Raw genomic sequence first — 15,594 nt, 5'->3', positions numbered from 1 at the left:
TTATCTACGGTGGGGCATGTGCGAGCTCTCTCTTCTTCCAGTCATTCGGAAGTGTAAGTGACTCACTTTTGATTTTCAGGGGTCCAAGTTCCGGGTTTGAGGTTTGAATCGACTCAACGCCTTCTGAAATTAATTTAAAGCAGAGCCCATCGGCTACTGGCCAAGTCAACTGACGATAACAGCTCGAATCTGGATTGATACTAGGTTATGCGGAGACTTGTCTTTCCGGCTTCATGTCCTTGCTTGGCCTTTGGCTTTTTCGTCGGTAGTGATACGAGGCCTGCTGTTATGAGGAAGCGCCAGGCCACTAAAAAAAAACACAATCGATTATAAGGTACAATCCATAATGTAGACAGATGCTGGCTTACAAGAAGAATAAAATAAAAATAAAGAGGACGGGCTGTCAAGTTTCCAAATGCGACAGAGCAACAAAATGTTGAACCCAAATATTATCAAACAATTTTCAACTCGCAAAACGTTGATTTTGGTGAGCCCCCTATCACCGGGAAACCACTTCTGCGTAAAAAAGCCAAAAAAAAAACCTTGAGAACCAGCCTGAGCAGCCACTCACGCCGTTTTCTTCCATTGCGCCATGACACCAATCAAACTGCTCACGGTACCGGCGATACCAACAATGCCATCGTCAAAGGGAATCCAGCCCAAGGCCGATGTCGGGATGGTCAGGTCGCACAGGTCAGAGATGAGCTGGGTGCGGGCAGCCGCCCTCTCACTGTGGTTGGTCACCTAGTTAGTTGCTAAACTTGCACATGACGGGTACGTTTTCTGTTGTTGCAAAGCATGAAGTACTAACATGGCAATCCTCTTGGCCTCGACAACACCCTCACCCTCCTTGCGGTCGACCCTGGCCTCACGCTCCTTCAGTCTCCACAGAGCGTACAGCTGGCCGACGATGCTAAAGGTCAAGCCAAAGGCCCAGAACCTGAAGGCCTCCCTGCTGAGCCTGGCGGCGTTCTTGGAGGACCTGATTCCGGCGGCATCGAGCACGGTGGCCGCGTCAAAGGTCAGGTAGCCGGCGTAGCCGAGTTGGCGGCCGACGGTGGTATAGCGCACGACGGGGTCTGCAGTCTTGGCGTCGGCGGCGACGGCGGCGGCGCGCAGGTGCTCGACGTTCTTGCCGACGCGCATGAACTTGCGCACGAGGCCAAACTGCTTCTTGATAGCGGCCCAGGGGGCGATCTCGGCGGGAGTGCCGTTGGTGCGGAACAGGTACCAGGCGTAGAAGCGGGCAAAGTACTGAATCACGCGCAGCACTTTGTCGCGACCCACGGTGGTGGCGACGAACTTGAGATAGTGCGACACCGTGGGGTGGTATACGAGAGCGTCGGCGACCATTTTGGGCTATTGGATTGAAATCTGTTTTTATGTGTGTGGTATTTTTATTTATTTTTCCCCTTCTTTGGTTTCAGAACATGGAGAGTTCAGCAGTTGCGGATGGCCTGCTTTCTGCGATGTGATCGTTCTCGATTGGCGACGGTGCAGTAAATCTGCAAGATCAAAGTTCTGATTAGCGTCAAAGGGCCAAGTTTTTCAATTGAAGATAGTTAAAAAGGCTATTGATGGCACGAGGAGACGCCAGGTATGTATGCAGAACCTTAACCGGCAAAAGAGACGATTGCGCAATGGTTTGTTTGGAACATCGACGAGCCACCAAGGCCTGGTGGTTCTTGGACTACACGCCGCGGTGCCGTCGCACATGCCGAGGTTCAGGACAGGCAATTCAGGCGCATGTCAAGCATCTGTGCACGTGTGGGGTCGCGTACTGGCAAAGTGCCTGCCCACAGTATGAGGTTGCAAGGGACGAAAGCTCGGCAAAAGACATCGAGGTTCGCGGCATGAAGGGAGACTTGCGTGTTTAATTACGCGACTTTTTGCTCTTGATCAGCCTGAAGGGATGCTTACTCGGACCACTATTATGTTACAAGTTGTTAATTCCCGTCTCGAGGAACTCCATGTAAAGGGATGATACGGTGCAATTGAAGGTACAAACGTTCTATGTCCTTGCCTATGCGTACGTCCCCTAGGCACGGCAATCCTTCCTTCCCAAGTCTCAACTCTATCGGACTTTTGATTTACAGCAGAAATGGCCTAAAAAAAAAAAAAAAAAAAAAAAAAAATCACCAGGTCTATAGCCAAGCCAATGCCTTCAGACACAAAGAGGATTGATGATCGCAGCCCCTACAATATTCTAGACCAGACTCTCAGTAATGTTCAAGCTGAGTTGCTCGGGCTTGTCGCCGATGATGAACTGGTCCGTATGCCCGGTGGAGCTAACTCCTTTTTGTACGTCATCCCGGCTTTGCCCGGGAAGGTGGGGTTCTCTGATTGACATGGCCGAAACTTCTCCTGTTGTCCCTCCACGGCTAAGAGGAACGGATCAATTTTACTGTAGGCGAACTATGGGAAAATGGATTGACAATCTCACAAAACAACTTCTACAGACTGCGTATTACTGGCATATTTTGTAGTGTATAGCAGCAACAAGTGCGTTGCCGGGCACGCCGCAATATCGGTCGGATCAGCACGGCACTAAAGCCTCGAATAACCGTCATTGCTAAGTAACCTAGCTGGAATGAAATAGCCCGCATGCCGGCCGTTGCATCAGAAACGGCGGGGCGCGGGGGCCCGACACGCGGGGTGGAACGGAGTCGACTTCTGTCTCGTGCTGCATCGACATATCGTCATGCCCATTTAGCATCGGAAGCTCGGGCGGGCGGTTGGAGATTTAGTTACATAAGAATGAGGTCTCGTGGTTCCCGGTTCTTTTCTTTTCGTACATCTTTTCGTCCGATTCTTTCCCTTTCCTTTTCCTCCCTCTTCTCAATTGATCTTTTGTATATTTGCTAGACTCTCTTGTTCACTCACCTGCCCACCTTTAAAGTACCTACATACCCAGCTACCTCGGAAGCATTGGCTTTGTACCCTACTACGTGGTAGTCTATGAATAGATCTAGGCATCCTCCTAGCCATCTGACTTAGCATCCAATTCGTTTGCCCTCGTGACCCAAGATATTCCATAGCTCCATTAAGCTTCCCCATACGAATCAAGTCGTCTCGACAACTTCGTCCCCACCGTTCCTTCACCGGCTCGCCCCTCCCTACCTTACCCAAAGTATACAGTTGCTTTATACCCCGGAGGTTTTCGGCTCGCGCTACCTATCTTACTCTTCGTCACACAACACATACACACACCCACACCCACACCCACAAACAGACAACTTCGTTCCATCTGGCTGAGCTGCCAGTCCGATTTTTGAAACAATGGCGGACTCAAACAATGGCCCGGAGACGGAAAAGGTCAACACCAACATCGTCACCCTGACGCGTTTCCTCACTGAGGAGCAAGCAAAGCACAAGGAGGCCACCGGTGACTTTACGTACGTACCTGTCCATGGCTCTAACCCCCACTCACCTGTCATGTACGCAGCAAGTACATACTAACGCGCAGCACTACCTCCCAAAAATACAGATTACTGTGCCACGCCCTCCAGTTCTCCTTCAAGGCCATCGCCTACTACATCCGCCGCGCGACCCTAGTCAACCTGACCGGCCTGGCCGGCTCCTCCAACACGACAGGCGATGACCAAAAGAAACTCGACGTGATCGGTAACGACCTCTTCATCGAGGCCATGCGCAGCTCCGGCAAGTGCGCCCTGCTCGTTTCGGAGGAGGAGGAGGATATCATTTTCTTCACCAACGGCAACGGCGGGGCCCGGTACGCCGTGGCGTGCGACCCCATCGACGGCTCGTCCAACCTCGACGCCGGAGTGTCGGTCGGCACCATCTTTGGTATCCACAAGCTGGCCGAGGGGTCGACGGGCTCCAAGGAGGACATCCTCAAGCCCGGCTCCGAGCTGCTGGCCGCGGGCTTCACCATGTACGGCGCCTCGGCCCAGCTCGTCCTGACCATGAAGAGCGGCGGCGTGAACGGCTTCACGCTCGACACCGCCTTTGGCGAATTCATCCTGACCCACCCGGACATGCGCATTCCCAAGTCCCGCGCCATCTACTCGGTCAACGAGGGTAACTCGCTCTACTGGGAGGACCACGTTAAAGAGTACTTTAACTCGCTCAAGCACCCCCAGGACAAGAGCGGCAAGCCCTACAGCGCCAGGTACATTGGTAGCATGGTAGCGGACGCCTACCGCACCCTGCTCTACGGCGGCATCTTTGCATACCCGGCCGACAAGAAGAGCCCCAAGGGCAAGCTTCGTATCCTGTACGAGTGCGCGCCCATGGCCATGGTTTTCGAGAATGGTAAGTTTTTCTTTGTCTAACCGTTTGAAGCCCTTTTGCGGTTTCATAAAAAGTCCTCAACATGCTAACACGTTGTGTAAAAAACAGCCGGCGGTCAAGCTGTCGACAGCAATATGAAGCGCATGCTCGACGTTGTGCCAGAACACATTCATGACAGGTCAGGTATATTTATGGGCAGCTGGGATGAGGTTGAAAAAGTAAAGTCGTACCACAAATAAGATGGTCGCCATTCCGTCAGGGCGTCGAAGGTGAAGGGCATCGTGAGAACCCCATATTGGATATACTTCCGTCTTGGAAATAGCCCTTTATGTCGTTAATGACCATGTTAATATATTGCTATGACGGAGACTCACTAAGTTGCAACTGCATAACGGTATTAGTCAACGCACTCGTTGCCTTGGGAATCTATTTAACCGGTGTAAGCTTTGTGAACATGTTTAGCACGTTGCCATTGCCATAGACAGCCAAAACAAAGGGTTTCACGGCTTTTTAACCGTACCAAATCCCCTCGACACAAACTTCTTTCATAGTCGGCTCGGGTGAGAGTACTCGTACACAACGCAAACCATCATCCTATTAACGGGTTTCACCCATGCACCGTCCTGTAAAGACTGGTCCAGGCCAGAAGCACACTTCAGTGCGAGCTCAAGTTAGCCGCCCGTATCATGAGTGAGGACTTTATTTTTTTTACCATGGATAAATATAATCCTGCTGCCGCGTTCTTTCGAGTTTGCCCAGTCGAAAGGCAGAAAATAATAAAACAGAGGCAACCAGTTGCCCCCCAGCGTCATCCTAGGGCTCCAATCATTAGTCCGCGTCCTCATTTGGTTGATAGATGTGACGGCTCCTGCTGGCATCCTTCCGCATAGCCTGGCCAGAGCCTGTGAATCCAACTGCAAACAGAGAAGAATATGAGTTAGCGACAATGCAACATTACGCCACTTGCGGCAAAGTTCCGAATTGGTCTTCTGATTATCCTACCTCGCCCATGAACACCCTCCGGTGTCCGGAACATGCTGTCCTTCTTCTGAGACTTGCCAAACTTGGATTTGGCGTTAAAGTCCTGCCACTTGTTCTTGCCCGCCTCAAGCTCCTTGGTCGCCTTGATCTTCTTGAACTTCTTGACCGGTTTCGCATCGGCAGCGCCCTCGCCACCATCCTGAGGCTTTTGCGGGTACAAGCTGGGCGAGGCAGACAGAACGACACCATTGCTGTTCCTCATGGCCGCCGCGCTCGGCGGCGGAGGAGGTGGCGGCTGTGATGCATCGGCGCCATATGGTTCCGACGGCGGAAGCGGTGGCCCTGCCGGCGGGAGAGGAGGAGCTGCAGCAGCAGCGGTGTTCACTGGCGTCCCGTCGGCCTTCCTCTTTTGTGCGGGCGCGGCGACGGGCTTAATGTCCCGCGAACGCAGCGTCTCGACCGTGCCGTAGCTCTTGAACTTCACCGTGTACATCCTCGCCGACGATGATCCCGTGACTGACGTGATGCGCGCCGGGTAGAAGCCCTTGTCGCCGCTCACCCACTTGGCCAGCACGTTGTCGTTGACCTGGTACGTGACGTCGGGCTGGAATTCCTCCGCGGCGGGTGGCGGTGGGGGCGCTGCAGGTTCGGGCGCTGCGGCCTTTTTGAAGGCCGGGTGGTCCTCCCTTTTCCATTTCTCGGGCTGCGGCGGCGGGCTGGCGGCTTTGGGCGGGGGAGGTGGTGCTTGTTGTTGTTGCGTCTTCTTTGGTCGGAGCTCGGCGATGGACTCTTCAATCATGGATATGGCGCTTTCTAATTCTTCCTTCAGCGCCTGCAGTTCTACACTATCGGGGTCGTCCTTGAGGGAAGAAAGTACTATTTCCAGCTGCAGATAGACACCCGGCGTCAGCGGCTTGAACTTGTTTTCTGGATGCCAGCATCATCTTACCTGCTCGGCATATTGAGCCTTGTCCTCCTCGAACTGTGCGATACTCATGATGGCGCGTTTCTATGATGGGGGATTATTTCGGTTGGTCTTGGACTTTGTGTAAAGTCAATAATCTGTCGTTCCTGTGAAGGTTAGGCCGAGTGTAAAGAAAAAAAAAAAAAAAACGTAAATAGGTACTCAGTCGAGTCGGGGATAGTGCTGCCTTGTGGGCTGGAGATGGGAGCTTGGCGATTAGCTGCAGGTTTCCCTCGTGCCATGCCAACAACCATTCATTATCTTATGTAAGCAAGCCGATTATCGGAGGTTTCCTATATCCTGTTCCAAACCAACGATGATGATATTCAGACTTCACCTCACATAGGTGTGTTCCAATGATAAGTCATAGGTTGGTGAATCAATTCACCTTGTACTCGATCTTTAATTGTTGTCCCAGGTAACTGTCATGGTCGACAGTGTCGGCCAAGTAGTCATGGCAACCCCACTCCACCATCCTACGCTTCTACTCTCAAGAGTCTCCGCCAAGTAGGAAGCGAACCTCGACATAAATTGGGCTTCTAATATACATATTGCTGGCAAATACATTTAGATGAATCCTGCTTCGGATCATCTGCTTTCATGAAACAGAAAGGTACAGCCAGCACCTTGAGTTCGCGCGCTCATGTCACCAAGAAAACCGCTCCTTTTCAGCCCAGGCTTTCGCGCTGAACTGCCAGAGTGGCAGTATCAAATTCCATACTCCAGCCAAGTCCAAGCCTTGCCAAAAAGCTATGCGCCAAGCCCAAGTCAAAACTGAACCACTCTTGTTTCCTAAAGCATAGCTTCAAGACCAAGAGACAGCTTGAATTCTGATCCCAGCATATACAACCAGCATAATTAGGAAATTAGGTACACGTGAAGCAAGGGCATTAAAACATCATAATGTCGTCCCTGGACCAGTATCAAACTTGATAGCCCGGTCCAACCCCACTAATCAATAATCGAAGCGAAGCGCCGCGAAAGTGCAGACCAACTGTAGCTAGCATATGCCACATTACCGCACCTTATAGGTGTCACTCAAGATCTCTCGGGAGAACAAACATGGTCTCCCTGCAGTCAGTACCCTAGTCCTGACTGGCGCTGAGATCCATGTTCTTCTCCCACAGGTTCCTTAGTAGTGCGGCAGTGGATTCGCCGTCAGAACCACCGAGGCTGGCACCAGCACGTGGTCCCGCGTTCATTCCGTGTCGCGACTCTCCATCTTCCGTATCGATTTCCGACGAGTTTCGGTTGGCTCGAACAGCCGAGAAGGCCCGTTTCGGACCGTTCGGTCGTTGCTGCTGTCGAAGATTGTTAAGCGCGGCTGAGGATGCAGACTGGATCGGCGCGTCCGACTCCTTGAAGCTCTGGCTCAGTCGAGACGCAGCCCCGCTGATATAGTCAGAGGCGTTCCGGGTGTGGTTCGTTTTTGATGCTCCGTTTGCATGTGGTATACGGCGGCCATTATTCGCACTTGTTAACAGCGACAACCGGGTAATGCTGCGGGCAACGGGGTTCTGATAACGCCGCACAACCAGATATTCCATGCCGGTTCGTTCCAACAGCTTCCCGATACGGGGGTCACGTGCATCGTAACCCGCACCTCCCACCAGTGGTCCAGTCACAACGCTTCCAGGATGATGAATATGCCCAGGCTCTAGCGTAGAGCTTGCCCGTTGAAGGTTGAGTTTCTGTTGCGTACGACTCTTCTCTGCCGGGGGAACGGTGAATCCTACTGATGAGGTGGTAGCTGACTGCACACGAGTTCTTGAGGATGAAGCCGATGCTCTGTTGGATACATTGGTCACACCACCCGCATCATCATCAGACGTCAAGGATAACCCTTCCTCACTCGGCCGAGAGCCATTTGATTTTCCGAGTGATGCTTCTCGTTGCAACTCGCTCATTGCGCCGGTGGACCTGGAGCGACTTGGGGCTGAATTCTCTTCATCCTGATGCCTTGAGACGCGTGAGTCCGGTGCAAACAAGGTCCCCTGAGAACTAGGGTGGCCGGACGAGCCGGTCGTTACGAAGCGAGAGGTCATGTCAACACCTCCACTGCTACTTCCACCAACCATCATATGTCTTTGCGCAGCTGCTGCCAGCTCAACTTCCGCGGAGAGGTTTGAGGCGGAGGAACCTGGACGGGGCAACGACTCGGATCTGAGCTGTTGCTGTCGATTTTGCGAAGAAACAGAGGCTGGCTGAGCCGTCGCTGTATCTGTCGACATTTTGGGTTCGGCTTGATTCGAGGATAGGGTATGCAGTAGCTTTGACGTCGGGAAATGATATTGTTGCGAGGATGCCGATGCCACCCGCGGGTGCGTAGGCAGGTTTGGGTGACGCGGACTTTGCTGCCCTGGTACAGCAGCCTCCGACTTATCGGGCCCGTCCAACCTGGATGCGGCGGAGCCCTGGGCCACGCTGGCGACTGATCCACGACGTGATATGTAGGGGGACGCGGAGGAGCTCGCATCGACCCACTCGTCGCCGTCGTCGTCTTCGTCGTCCTGGCCGTCTGTTCCAAGATCAAAGTGAACCTGATGTTTGTTGACCGGCTTCTTGATCACATTCCCAGGGTTGGAGTGAGAGCGCTTGAGGGCTGCGGCGCTGTGTTTGCTGCCGCGCTTTACCACCACGTCTGTATGTGAGCGGTTGCGCTTGAGGCTTGAAGTGGATTGATTTTTCCTCAGGCTCGCGCCGGAACTGTTGCTCGAGAGTCGAAGGTCGGAGGAACTGCGTCGCTGAGAGTTGGAGTTGGAAGCGTTTGTTGTTGTGGGCGGGAAAGCTGGTCGATCCAGGTCGTAATCGGCGGGGGAGGATTGACGTCTGCTTGGCTTCGCATTGGAGGGGCCAATGGCATGATGACTCTGATTTTTGTGAAGAGCCTTGGATGAGGGGACACGGCCGTGCAGCCTTCCAGTGCCACCTCCTACGACGTGCTTCTGATGAGACTTTACGCGGGTGGCTGGGGCGTAATGCTGCTGCTGCTGCTGGGGGCCATGTTGTCCTCCTGCATGGTCGCTGAATTGGGAGTCGCTGGTGTCGCGATGGTTCAGCGCGGGTCGCTTTGATTGGTTGGACGAGGCGGCATCGCTGTTGTCACGGTCTCTGTTGTCCTTAGCCATTGGTTGATTGGTATATTTGAGGATTTGGGGGGGCTTAATTTGGGGGTGGCTGTCGGCTGCTTCTGGCGCAGCTGCTCCTGCAATTCGTTTTTCTCCCTTTCTGGTGGTGCCCTCATACGCGACTTTCCATGCTACTTTTTTTTTTTTTTTTTGCCTCCTCTGTACACCTCGCCAGGCTTTGGCCAGTGCTGTCAACCGGCCTTAAGGGCTGCAAACTTGGAGAGAGTGTGATTTGCCCGCAGTCGGACAAGACGCACAGTTGGGGTAATGTTGAAGGGAAAAGTTGTGGCTGCAGTAACAAGAAACGCAAGCTGTTGCGGTGGTGTGGGAATTAACGCTTGTCGGTTGCAATCAATGGCAAAGTCGAACGTAGATTGATGAATGGTCGTTAATTAGAGATACAATGGGACTGTCTGTTGAAGTGAGAAGTGGAATAAAAATCCAATTTATTCATGAGCTGTTGTCTATTGATTTCTAGAAAGGATTGCCCAGATTAGGTCGGCAGTCAATGGCTGGTGCTTTCGGGTTGATTGCGTGCATAGCGGTTTTCGCCGGGACTAAAGGGAGCTAGAGTCAAAGTCCAGCCAGAACTGGAGCTACAGTAGGTGATGTGTGGGACCTCGATGGGGTGTGGGGGAGGCTTGTCGTCAGAATTTGTTGGTGCGACGAACGTGCTCTCATGTCTGGCTACATCAGACTGGGGCCTGGTATTTGTATCAGCAAAACGCATGCTGAGATGCATGATACGCCGATGATGACGCTGATTTTACCAATCTCGGAATCAAAGCAGGCCCTCGACGCCCTTGTTCAATTGTCGGCTTGATAATTCCTTTCTCCATGTCCCGAAGAATGTCTTGCTTTTGGCGGTGACGGTACCGCTGCCACGGGGCCCCTAGATTGATGCTAGCCCCCCCTCCAGATTTATGGCTGGCCACCTAATTTCCTCACAACCATGGAATCATTACCAGTGAAGTGAAGCGACCGACCGACCGACCGACCGCCTTGTCTGGGTGAGAATCCCAATGGCATGAGCAATCATTAGCAACCTTTTGATTGCTTTCGTTTGAATTGGATAGGACAAGATTTTACCCATTTTTTATTCAGCCATTTCGTTCCGCATTGTCGGATTTCCTGAGACAAATCCCCCGGTACTGTTGGTTGAAGCCCCATAACGGACCCAGTTGATTCCCATCTTCTCCAATTAGGCTTGGCCAAGAGCACGCGATATTCATGAAGCCTGGCTCACGTCTCCAACCTCAGATTCTTGAGCCTGGTCCGAATATCGGGTGGAAATCAACTGATCTGGTTCATGTTTGCGGGCCGCATATAATTTCCCCAATAGGCAATCAGGGTGCCTGAGCCACCTTGGTAAGTATTGTGCGGGGCTCCGCGTCCGCCGTGTCCGCGTCCACATCACGGGCGGGGATACTGGTATTATGTTATATTGTCTTTACTGCCAGAAACTTATATCAGAACGGACAAGCTGGCATAAACCTTGCAGGCAGTTGAAGTCGTGAAGTTAATACCTTACAAAACCATTTGGTAATTGGTCAGCCTTGAGATATGGGCCGACAGTCATACAACCTCCCAAAGTATCGATTGACCCTACAGTCTATCATAACCTTCCAGGATACATCAAACCACGATGGCAGATCAAAATAGACTTCCCGTTGTGCAGGAAAAGCTTCGAGTCTTTGTCATTTCGGACATTTCAAACGAACCTGACGATGCAGAATCTCTCGTTCGTTTCCTGCTCTATGGTAACGAGTTTGACACTCAGGGAATCGTAGCGTGCACGTCTTGTTGGATGAGGGACAAGGTTCACCCCGAGGACATGGTCAGGATAGTCGAGGCTTATGGCGCCGTGGTCGACAACCTGAACAGCCATGTTCACCCGAACAACCAGTATCCCTCAGCCGAGACGCTGCTTGGCCTGATCAAGTCTGGACCAGCTTGCTACGGCAAAGAGGCGCTTGCCGACGGCGTGGAGCTGAGCGAGGGTGCCGCACTGCTCATCGAGAAACTCGACGCCTCGGACCGGCCTCTATGGGTTCTCTGCTGGGGCGGGACCAATACATTGGCGCAAGCACTACATCACGTGCGGCGCACGAGGAGCGAGGATGACGCGAGGCAGCTGCGCTCAAAACTCCGTGTATACACCATCAGCGACCAGGACGACACGGGCCTCTGGATCCGGGTTACATTTCCCGACATCTTCTACATTTGCTCAGTTCATGGCTGGAAGGAGTATGGGCTGGCTACGTGGGTGGGCATTTCCGGCGACATGCTAATGAAGCACATGGACAACGGAGGCCCGGACGTGACAAAGGTCTCCAAGGAATGGTTGAAAGAAAACATCCAATCTGCTGGGCCTCTTGGAAAGGTGTACCCAACACCCTCTTTCATTATGGAGGGTGACACACCAACATTTTTATACCTAATCCAGAACGGGCTGGGAGCTCCAGAGAACCCTCATTGGGGCAGCTGGGGAGGAAGATATGTTCTTGGCGATGTTGGCGGAGCGGCAAAGCACTACATGGACGCTCGCGATACTGTCATGGGCAAGAACGGATCAACGTTTGTCACGAACCAGGCCACGGTCTGGCGCTGGAGAGATGCCTACCAAAATGACTTTGCAGCGAGGATGCAGTGGACGTTGAGCAAGGATCGTAAGCAGGCAAACCACGCTCCTGTAATCTCCGTTAATGACAGCGCTCCTGGACCGCAGCCTCTGTTCATCGACGCCGAGGCTGGGGGCGAGTTAATTTTGGACGCTTCGGGAACGTACGACCCAGACGGAGATGAGATTTCCTTCCGATGGTTTCAGTACAAGGAGCCGACGACGGCGCAATTGGAAATACACTGGCCGATAGTGCCAGAGGTTACTTTTGAGCCCAACCACGAAAGCGCATCGGTCAAGGTCAGGATTCCACCGCCTGAGATGTGCGCCGTCGATATCCTCACCGGACATGCCCTAGAAAAGGGCCAAGTGCTGCATTTGGTGTTGGAAGTAAGGGATTCTGGGACTCCCTGCATGACGGCTTACAAGAGGGTTGTGGTGCAGGTGACGAACAACGGTCTCAAGGGCGGAAAGAATAAGGCCTATGATACCATAACCGAGGCAATGGGACACTCTACAGGCCAGGATACCACAAATAATTGAACAGCTGTTGAAGGGATAAACTGCCAGTTTATCCAAAGACTACCCCACTGAGTGGTGGTGAATGAGGTTGTCTTCTATCTGGTTATTTACTGGAATTTATCGGCAGGTGAGCCAAATACCAAGGATACATATGTACAAAGTAGGAATGCTAAACAGATATGTACCACTTTGCGGTAAGGAGGAGGCCCTGCAACGGTTGCTCGTTTGGGTTTCCATGGTACACACCTTCTTCGGAGGTTCTTCGGGGTCAACTTGGAGTCCCCCCCAGACCAGCAGTTATACAACTTGAATACCCCATGTTGACCTCCACTTTTTCTACTATTGTATGTCCTGATGCGGAGAGCTTGACTAACTCGTGACCATCCCTTGATGGACTTGCCCAACTGAGCACTGTTAACCGCATCTCCCATGAGAAGCCTGCCTACTGGGTTGATTTCCCGAGGTTTAAATATACGGGATCTTAGCAGTCTCTAAGCCGTCTTTAGCTCATATGCAACGTCACTTCAAGCCATCCTCCTCGCTTATGGGAGCAGCATCCCGACGACCAGCAAGATGGCAGCTACGCGTGAGGTCGACAGTGGCGAGACGCGACGGCAGCGAAAAGATGTCGAAAACCATGCACAGACACCCTCTAGCACTCTTCCCGATGGCAAGGTCACGCTGCGAGACTTTTGGGACAACAGAAGGGTTTTGAGCTTCTGTGAGTTATTCTGATGTTTCCCCCCCCAAGACCACATACAACAAGAAGTGTGACCTGACAAAAAGCCTTCACCTGCTCAAAGGTCTGCTGATATATATGCTGCCGGTAAACTTTGGCTACGAAATAAACATCATCGGCAACGTGCTGGCATCGGATGCTTTTCTCAACCGCTTTGGTCACACCATCAACGATGTGCGCCTGATATCGGCAAGCGACCAACAGATCCTCAACGCAGCCGCCACCGTCGGCATCTTCACCTCTGCCTTGGCCACGGGCATCCTCTCCGACGCCATTGGCCGCAAGAGGGTCATAGTGATGGCGGCCCTGATCTGCACCGCCGGCGTCTTGACGCAGTACTTTGCCGAGACCATCCCCGTCCTCTTTGGCGGCAAGCTCGTCGGCGCCTTTGGGTTCGGCCTGGGCCACTCCCTGGGCCCCGTCTACGTCGCCGAGCTGGCCCCCGTCAGGCTCCGCGGCGTGTGCCTGGCCCTCACCAACACCATGATCGTCATCGGCCAGTGGCTGAGCTCGGTCGCCGTGTATGCTTCCTCGGCGACCTACGCCGACGACGCGCAGTGGAGGGTGCCCGTCATCACGCAGCTCATTTTCCCCGCAATCCTGCTCGTCGGATCCCTGGCCGTGCTTCCCGAGTCGCCGTCTTGGCTCATCCTCCACGGCAGGCCGAAGGAGGCCGCCGCGGCGTTTCGCAAGTTCAACGGTCCTGGGTTTGATGTCGACGGCGCGATGGCGCTGATGACCTCGGCCGTGATCAAGGAGAAGGAGCTCGAGTCGTCTGGGTCAGGTGGATGGGTTGAGTGCTTCAGGGGCCCCAACGGCAGGCGGACACTGATCATCTGCATGGTCTACATCGCACAGCAGTTTATCGGCGTTAACTTCATTGCTGGTTACCTAGCCTACTATTTCAAGCTGGCCGGGGTGGACAACGCGCTGGGAATTGCTCAGGCCGCGTATGCGATTCAGTTGGTTGGTAACATGTGCTCTTGGCCACTGATAGACCGGTTGGGACGTCGACCGTGAGTGGAACTTTACTGCCTTTTTTGTATTCTTTTTGAATTGCTGGGTAGATCAAGTTTTCCCAAACAATAAGATTGTTTACTAACAAACAAAATGGCACCAGGCTCGTGGTTGGAGGCATGCTTGTCATGACTGCAGGACTACTGCTCATCGGTGGCATCAGCACCATCAACAACGCGCCCTCGCTCAAGGCTACGGTTGCGTTTATGACAGTTTGGGGCTTCCTGGTGAGTATGACACACGCACGTGAACTTTCAAGAAACACGACTTTTATATGGACAGTCTAACATGGTATCCTCCTTTCCTCTCAACAGTATCAAGCAACCCTCGGCGCGGTGGCCTACGCAATCGGAGGCGAGACCCCCTCTCCCTCGCACCGGCAAAAGACCTACTCCATCAACATCATGAGCGCTACGGTCGTCTCGTGCGCCGTGTTGCAGGTGATGCCGTACCTGATCAACCCGGACCAGGCGAACCTGGGTGGCAAGATCTGCTTCGTCTTCCTGGCGCCCTCGGTGCCCATGTGCCTGTACCTGTACTTTTGCCTGCCCGAGATGAAGGGCCGCACCTACGTCGAGCTGGAGGAAATGTTTCAGAACAAGGTCCCCGCGCGCGAGTTCGAGTCGTACGTCTGCCGCGGTGCCCTGGAGCTTTCTGGTGCGGTCAGGGATGCCAAGAGGTCCGAGGTCGAAGCCGCCGAGGTTGAGTAGATGGTGGAGGGGCATGTCTTGTATCTGTATACATCGTGTGTCTTTTGTATGCTTGCGTGCTATTTTTATGCCTTGCAAAGCACTGGATAATGCATGTCACTGTGGCTTGCAATGTTTGGTGGTGGTAATAAGCCACTGGCCAAGTTACAAAGTATATGCCTGCCCGCATCGGGATTATCTATCTATATGGCGTACAAGCAAACGAACCGCAGCATAGAGACTCATCCATACACAATGACTTGGATTGTGGCAACTAGCAGGACCAGAACAAACCACTCATTGTTGTGGTCTGAAGCCTTACCCCCGACGACTTTTCTGAGTACAGTTCCGTCTCGGCACGTCCAGACGTCCCCCCATATGACAGATGTCATGTCCAGCAGTGCGCGTCAAGATCTAATTGAATGTTACTGATCGATGTGATTTAAGACCAAAAGTAAAAAAAAAAAACTCTTGCGAGATCATTTGCCGACGCTCCGCCAGAGCCCGAGTATGACCGTCTCAGCTTGATGCTTTCTTTGCGCGACTATACTGACTCCTGTTCCTCCACCAAGTCAGGCTGGAAATAAGACAGCCCCTCCCGCCGGTCAGCTCTATCGAGCCGTACCTATCTTTGCCTCTGTCATGATTCCTAACCGTCATATCTCAAGTACTACAAAAAA

The 15,594-nt window shown here is 52.9% G+C and overlaps 6 protein-coding genes across 6 annotated transcripts; 3 read left to right on the top strand and 3 right to left on the bottom strand.

The window, feature by feature from the left end:
* Positions 1 to 567: 567 nt before the first annotated feature.
* PpBr36_00575 (uncharacterized protein) lies at positions 568 to 1,353 on the bottom strand (the record flags this gene model as incomplete). Its single annotated transcript, XM_029887767.1, has 2 exons — positions 568 to 730; positions 812 to 1,353. 2 exons carry the CDS (start codon positions 1,351 to 1,353, stop codon positions 568 to 570), a joined length of 705 nt encoding a protein of 234 aa, XP_029750685.1.
* A 1,926-nt stretch (positions 1,354 to 3,279) lies between these two features.
* PpBr36_00574 (uncharacterized protein) lies at positions 3,280 to 4,493 on the top strand (the record flags this gene model as incomplete). The annotated part of the gene is made up of 3 exons (XM_029887766.1): positions 3,280 to 3,395; positions 3,488 to 4,275; positions 4,363 to 4,493. 3 exons carry the CDS (start codon positions 3,280 to 3,282, stop codon positions 4,491 to 4,493), a joined length of 1,035 nt encoding a protein of 344 aa, XP_029750684.1.
* Positions 4,494 to 5,082: 589 nt separating this feature from the next.
* On the bottom strand, positions 5,083 to 6,232 carry PpBr36_00573 (uncharacterized protein; the record flags this gene model as incomplete). Its single annotated transcript, XM_029887765.1, has 3 exons — positions 5,083 to 5,168; positions 5,257 to 6,121; positions 6,185 to 6,232. The coding sequence occupies 3 exons, from the start codon at positions 6,230 to 6,232 to the stop codon at positions 5,083 to 5,085; spliced, it is 999 nt and encodes a 332-aa protein (XP_029750679.1).
* Positions 6,233 to 7,284: 1,052 nt separating this feature from the next.
* Positions 7,285 to 9,327, bottom strand: PpBr36_00572 (uncharacterized protein; the record flags this gene model as incomplete). Its single annotated transcript, XM_029887764.1, has 1 exon — positions 7,285 to 9,327. The coding sequence occupies one exon, from the start codon at positions 9,325 to 9,327 to the stop codon at positions 7,285 to 7,287; it is 2,043 nt and encodes a 680-aa protein (XP_029750678.1).
* Positions 9,328 to 10,972: 1,645 nt separating this feature from the next.
* On the top strand, positions 10,973 to 12,490 carry PpBr36_00571 (uncharacterized protein; the record flags this gene model as incomplete). The annotated part of the gene is made up of 1 exon (XM_029887763.1): positions 10,973 to 12,490. The coding sequence occupies one exon, from the start codon at positions 10,973 to 10,975 to the stop codon at positions 12,488 to 12,490; it is 1,518 nt and encodes a 505-aa protein (XP_029750681.1).
* A 486-nt stretch (positions 12,491 to 12,976) lies between these two features.
* On the top strand, positions 12,977 to 14,935 carry PpBr36_00570 (uncharacterized protein; the record flags this gene model as incomplete). The annotated part of the gene is made up of 4 exons (XM_029887762.1): positions 12,977 to 13,190; positions 13,273 to 14,224; positions 14,329 to 14,452; positions 14,540 to 14,935. Coding segments are annotated over 4 exons (1,686 nt in total), but the record flags the coding sequence as incomplete, so codon positions are not given.
* Positions 14,936 to 15,594: the final 659 nt, after the last annotated feature.

Source organism: Pyricularia pennisetigena, chromosome 2 (genome assembly GCF_004337985.1).
Source record: "Pyricularia pennisetigena strain Br36 chromosome 2, whole genome shotgun sequence".
NCBI classification, from domain to species: Eukaryota; Fungi; Ascomycota; class Sordariomycetes; order Magnaporthales; family Pyriculariaceae; genus Pyricularia; species Pyricularia pennisetigena.
This window is presented reverse-complemented; position numbering and strand designations above follow the sequence as displayed.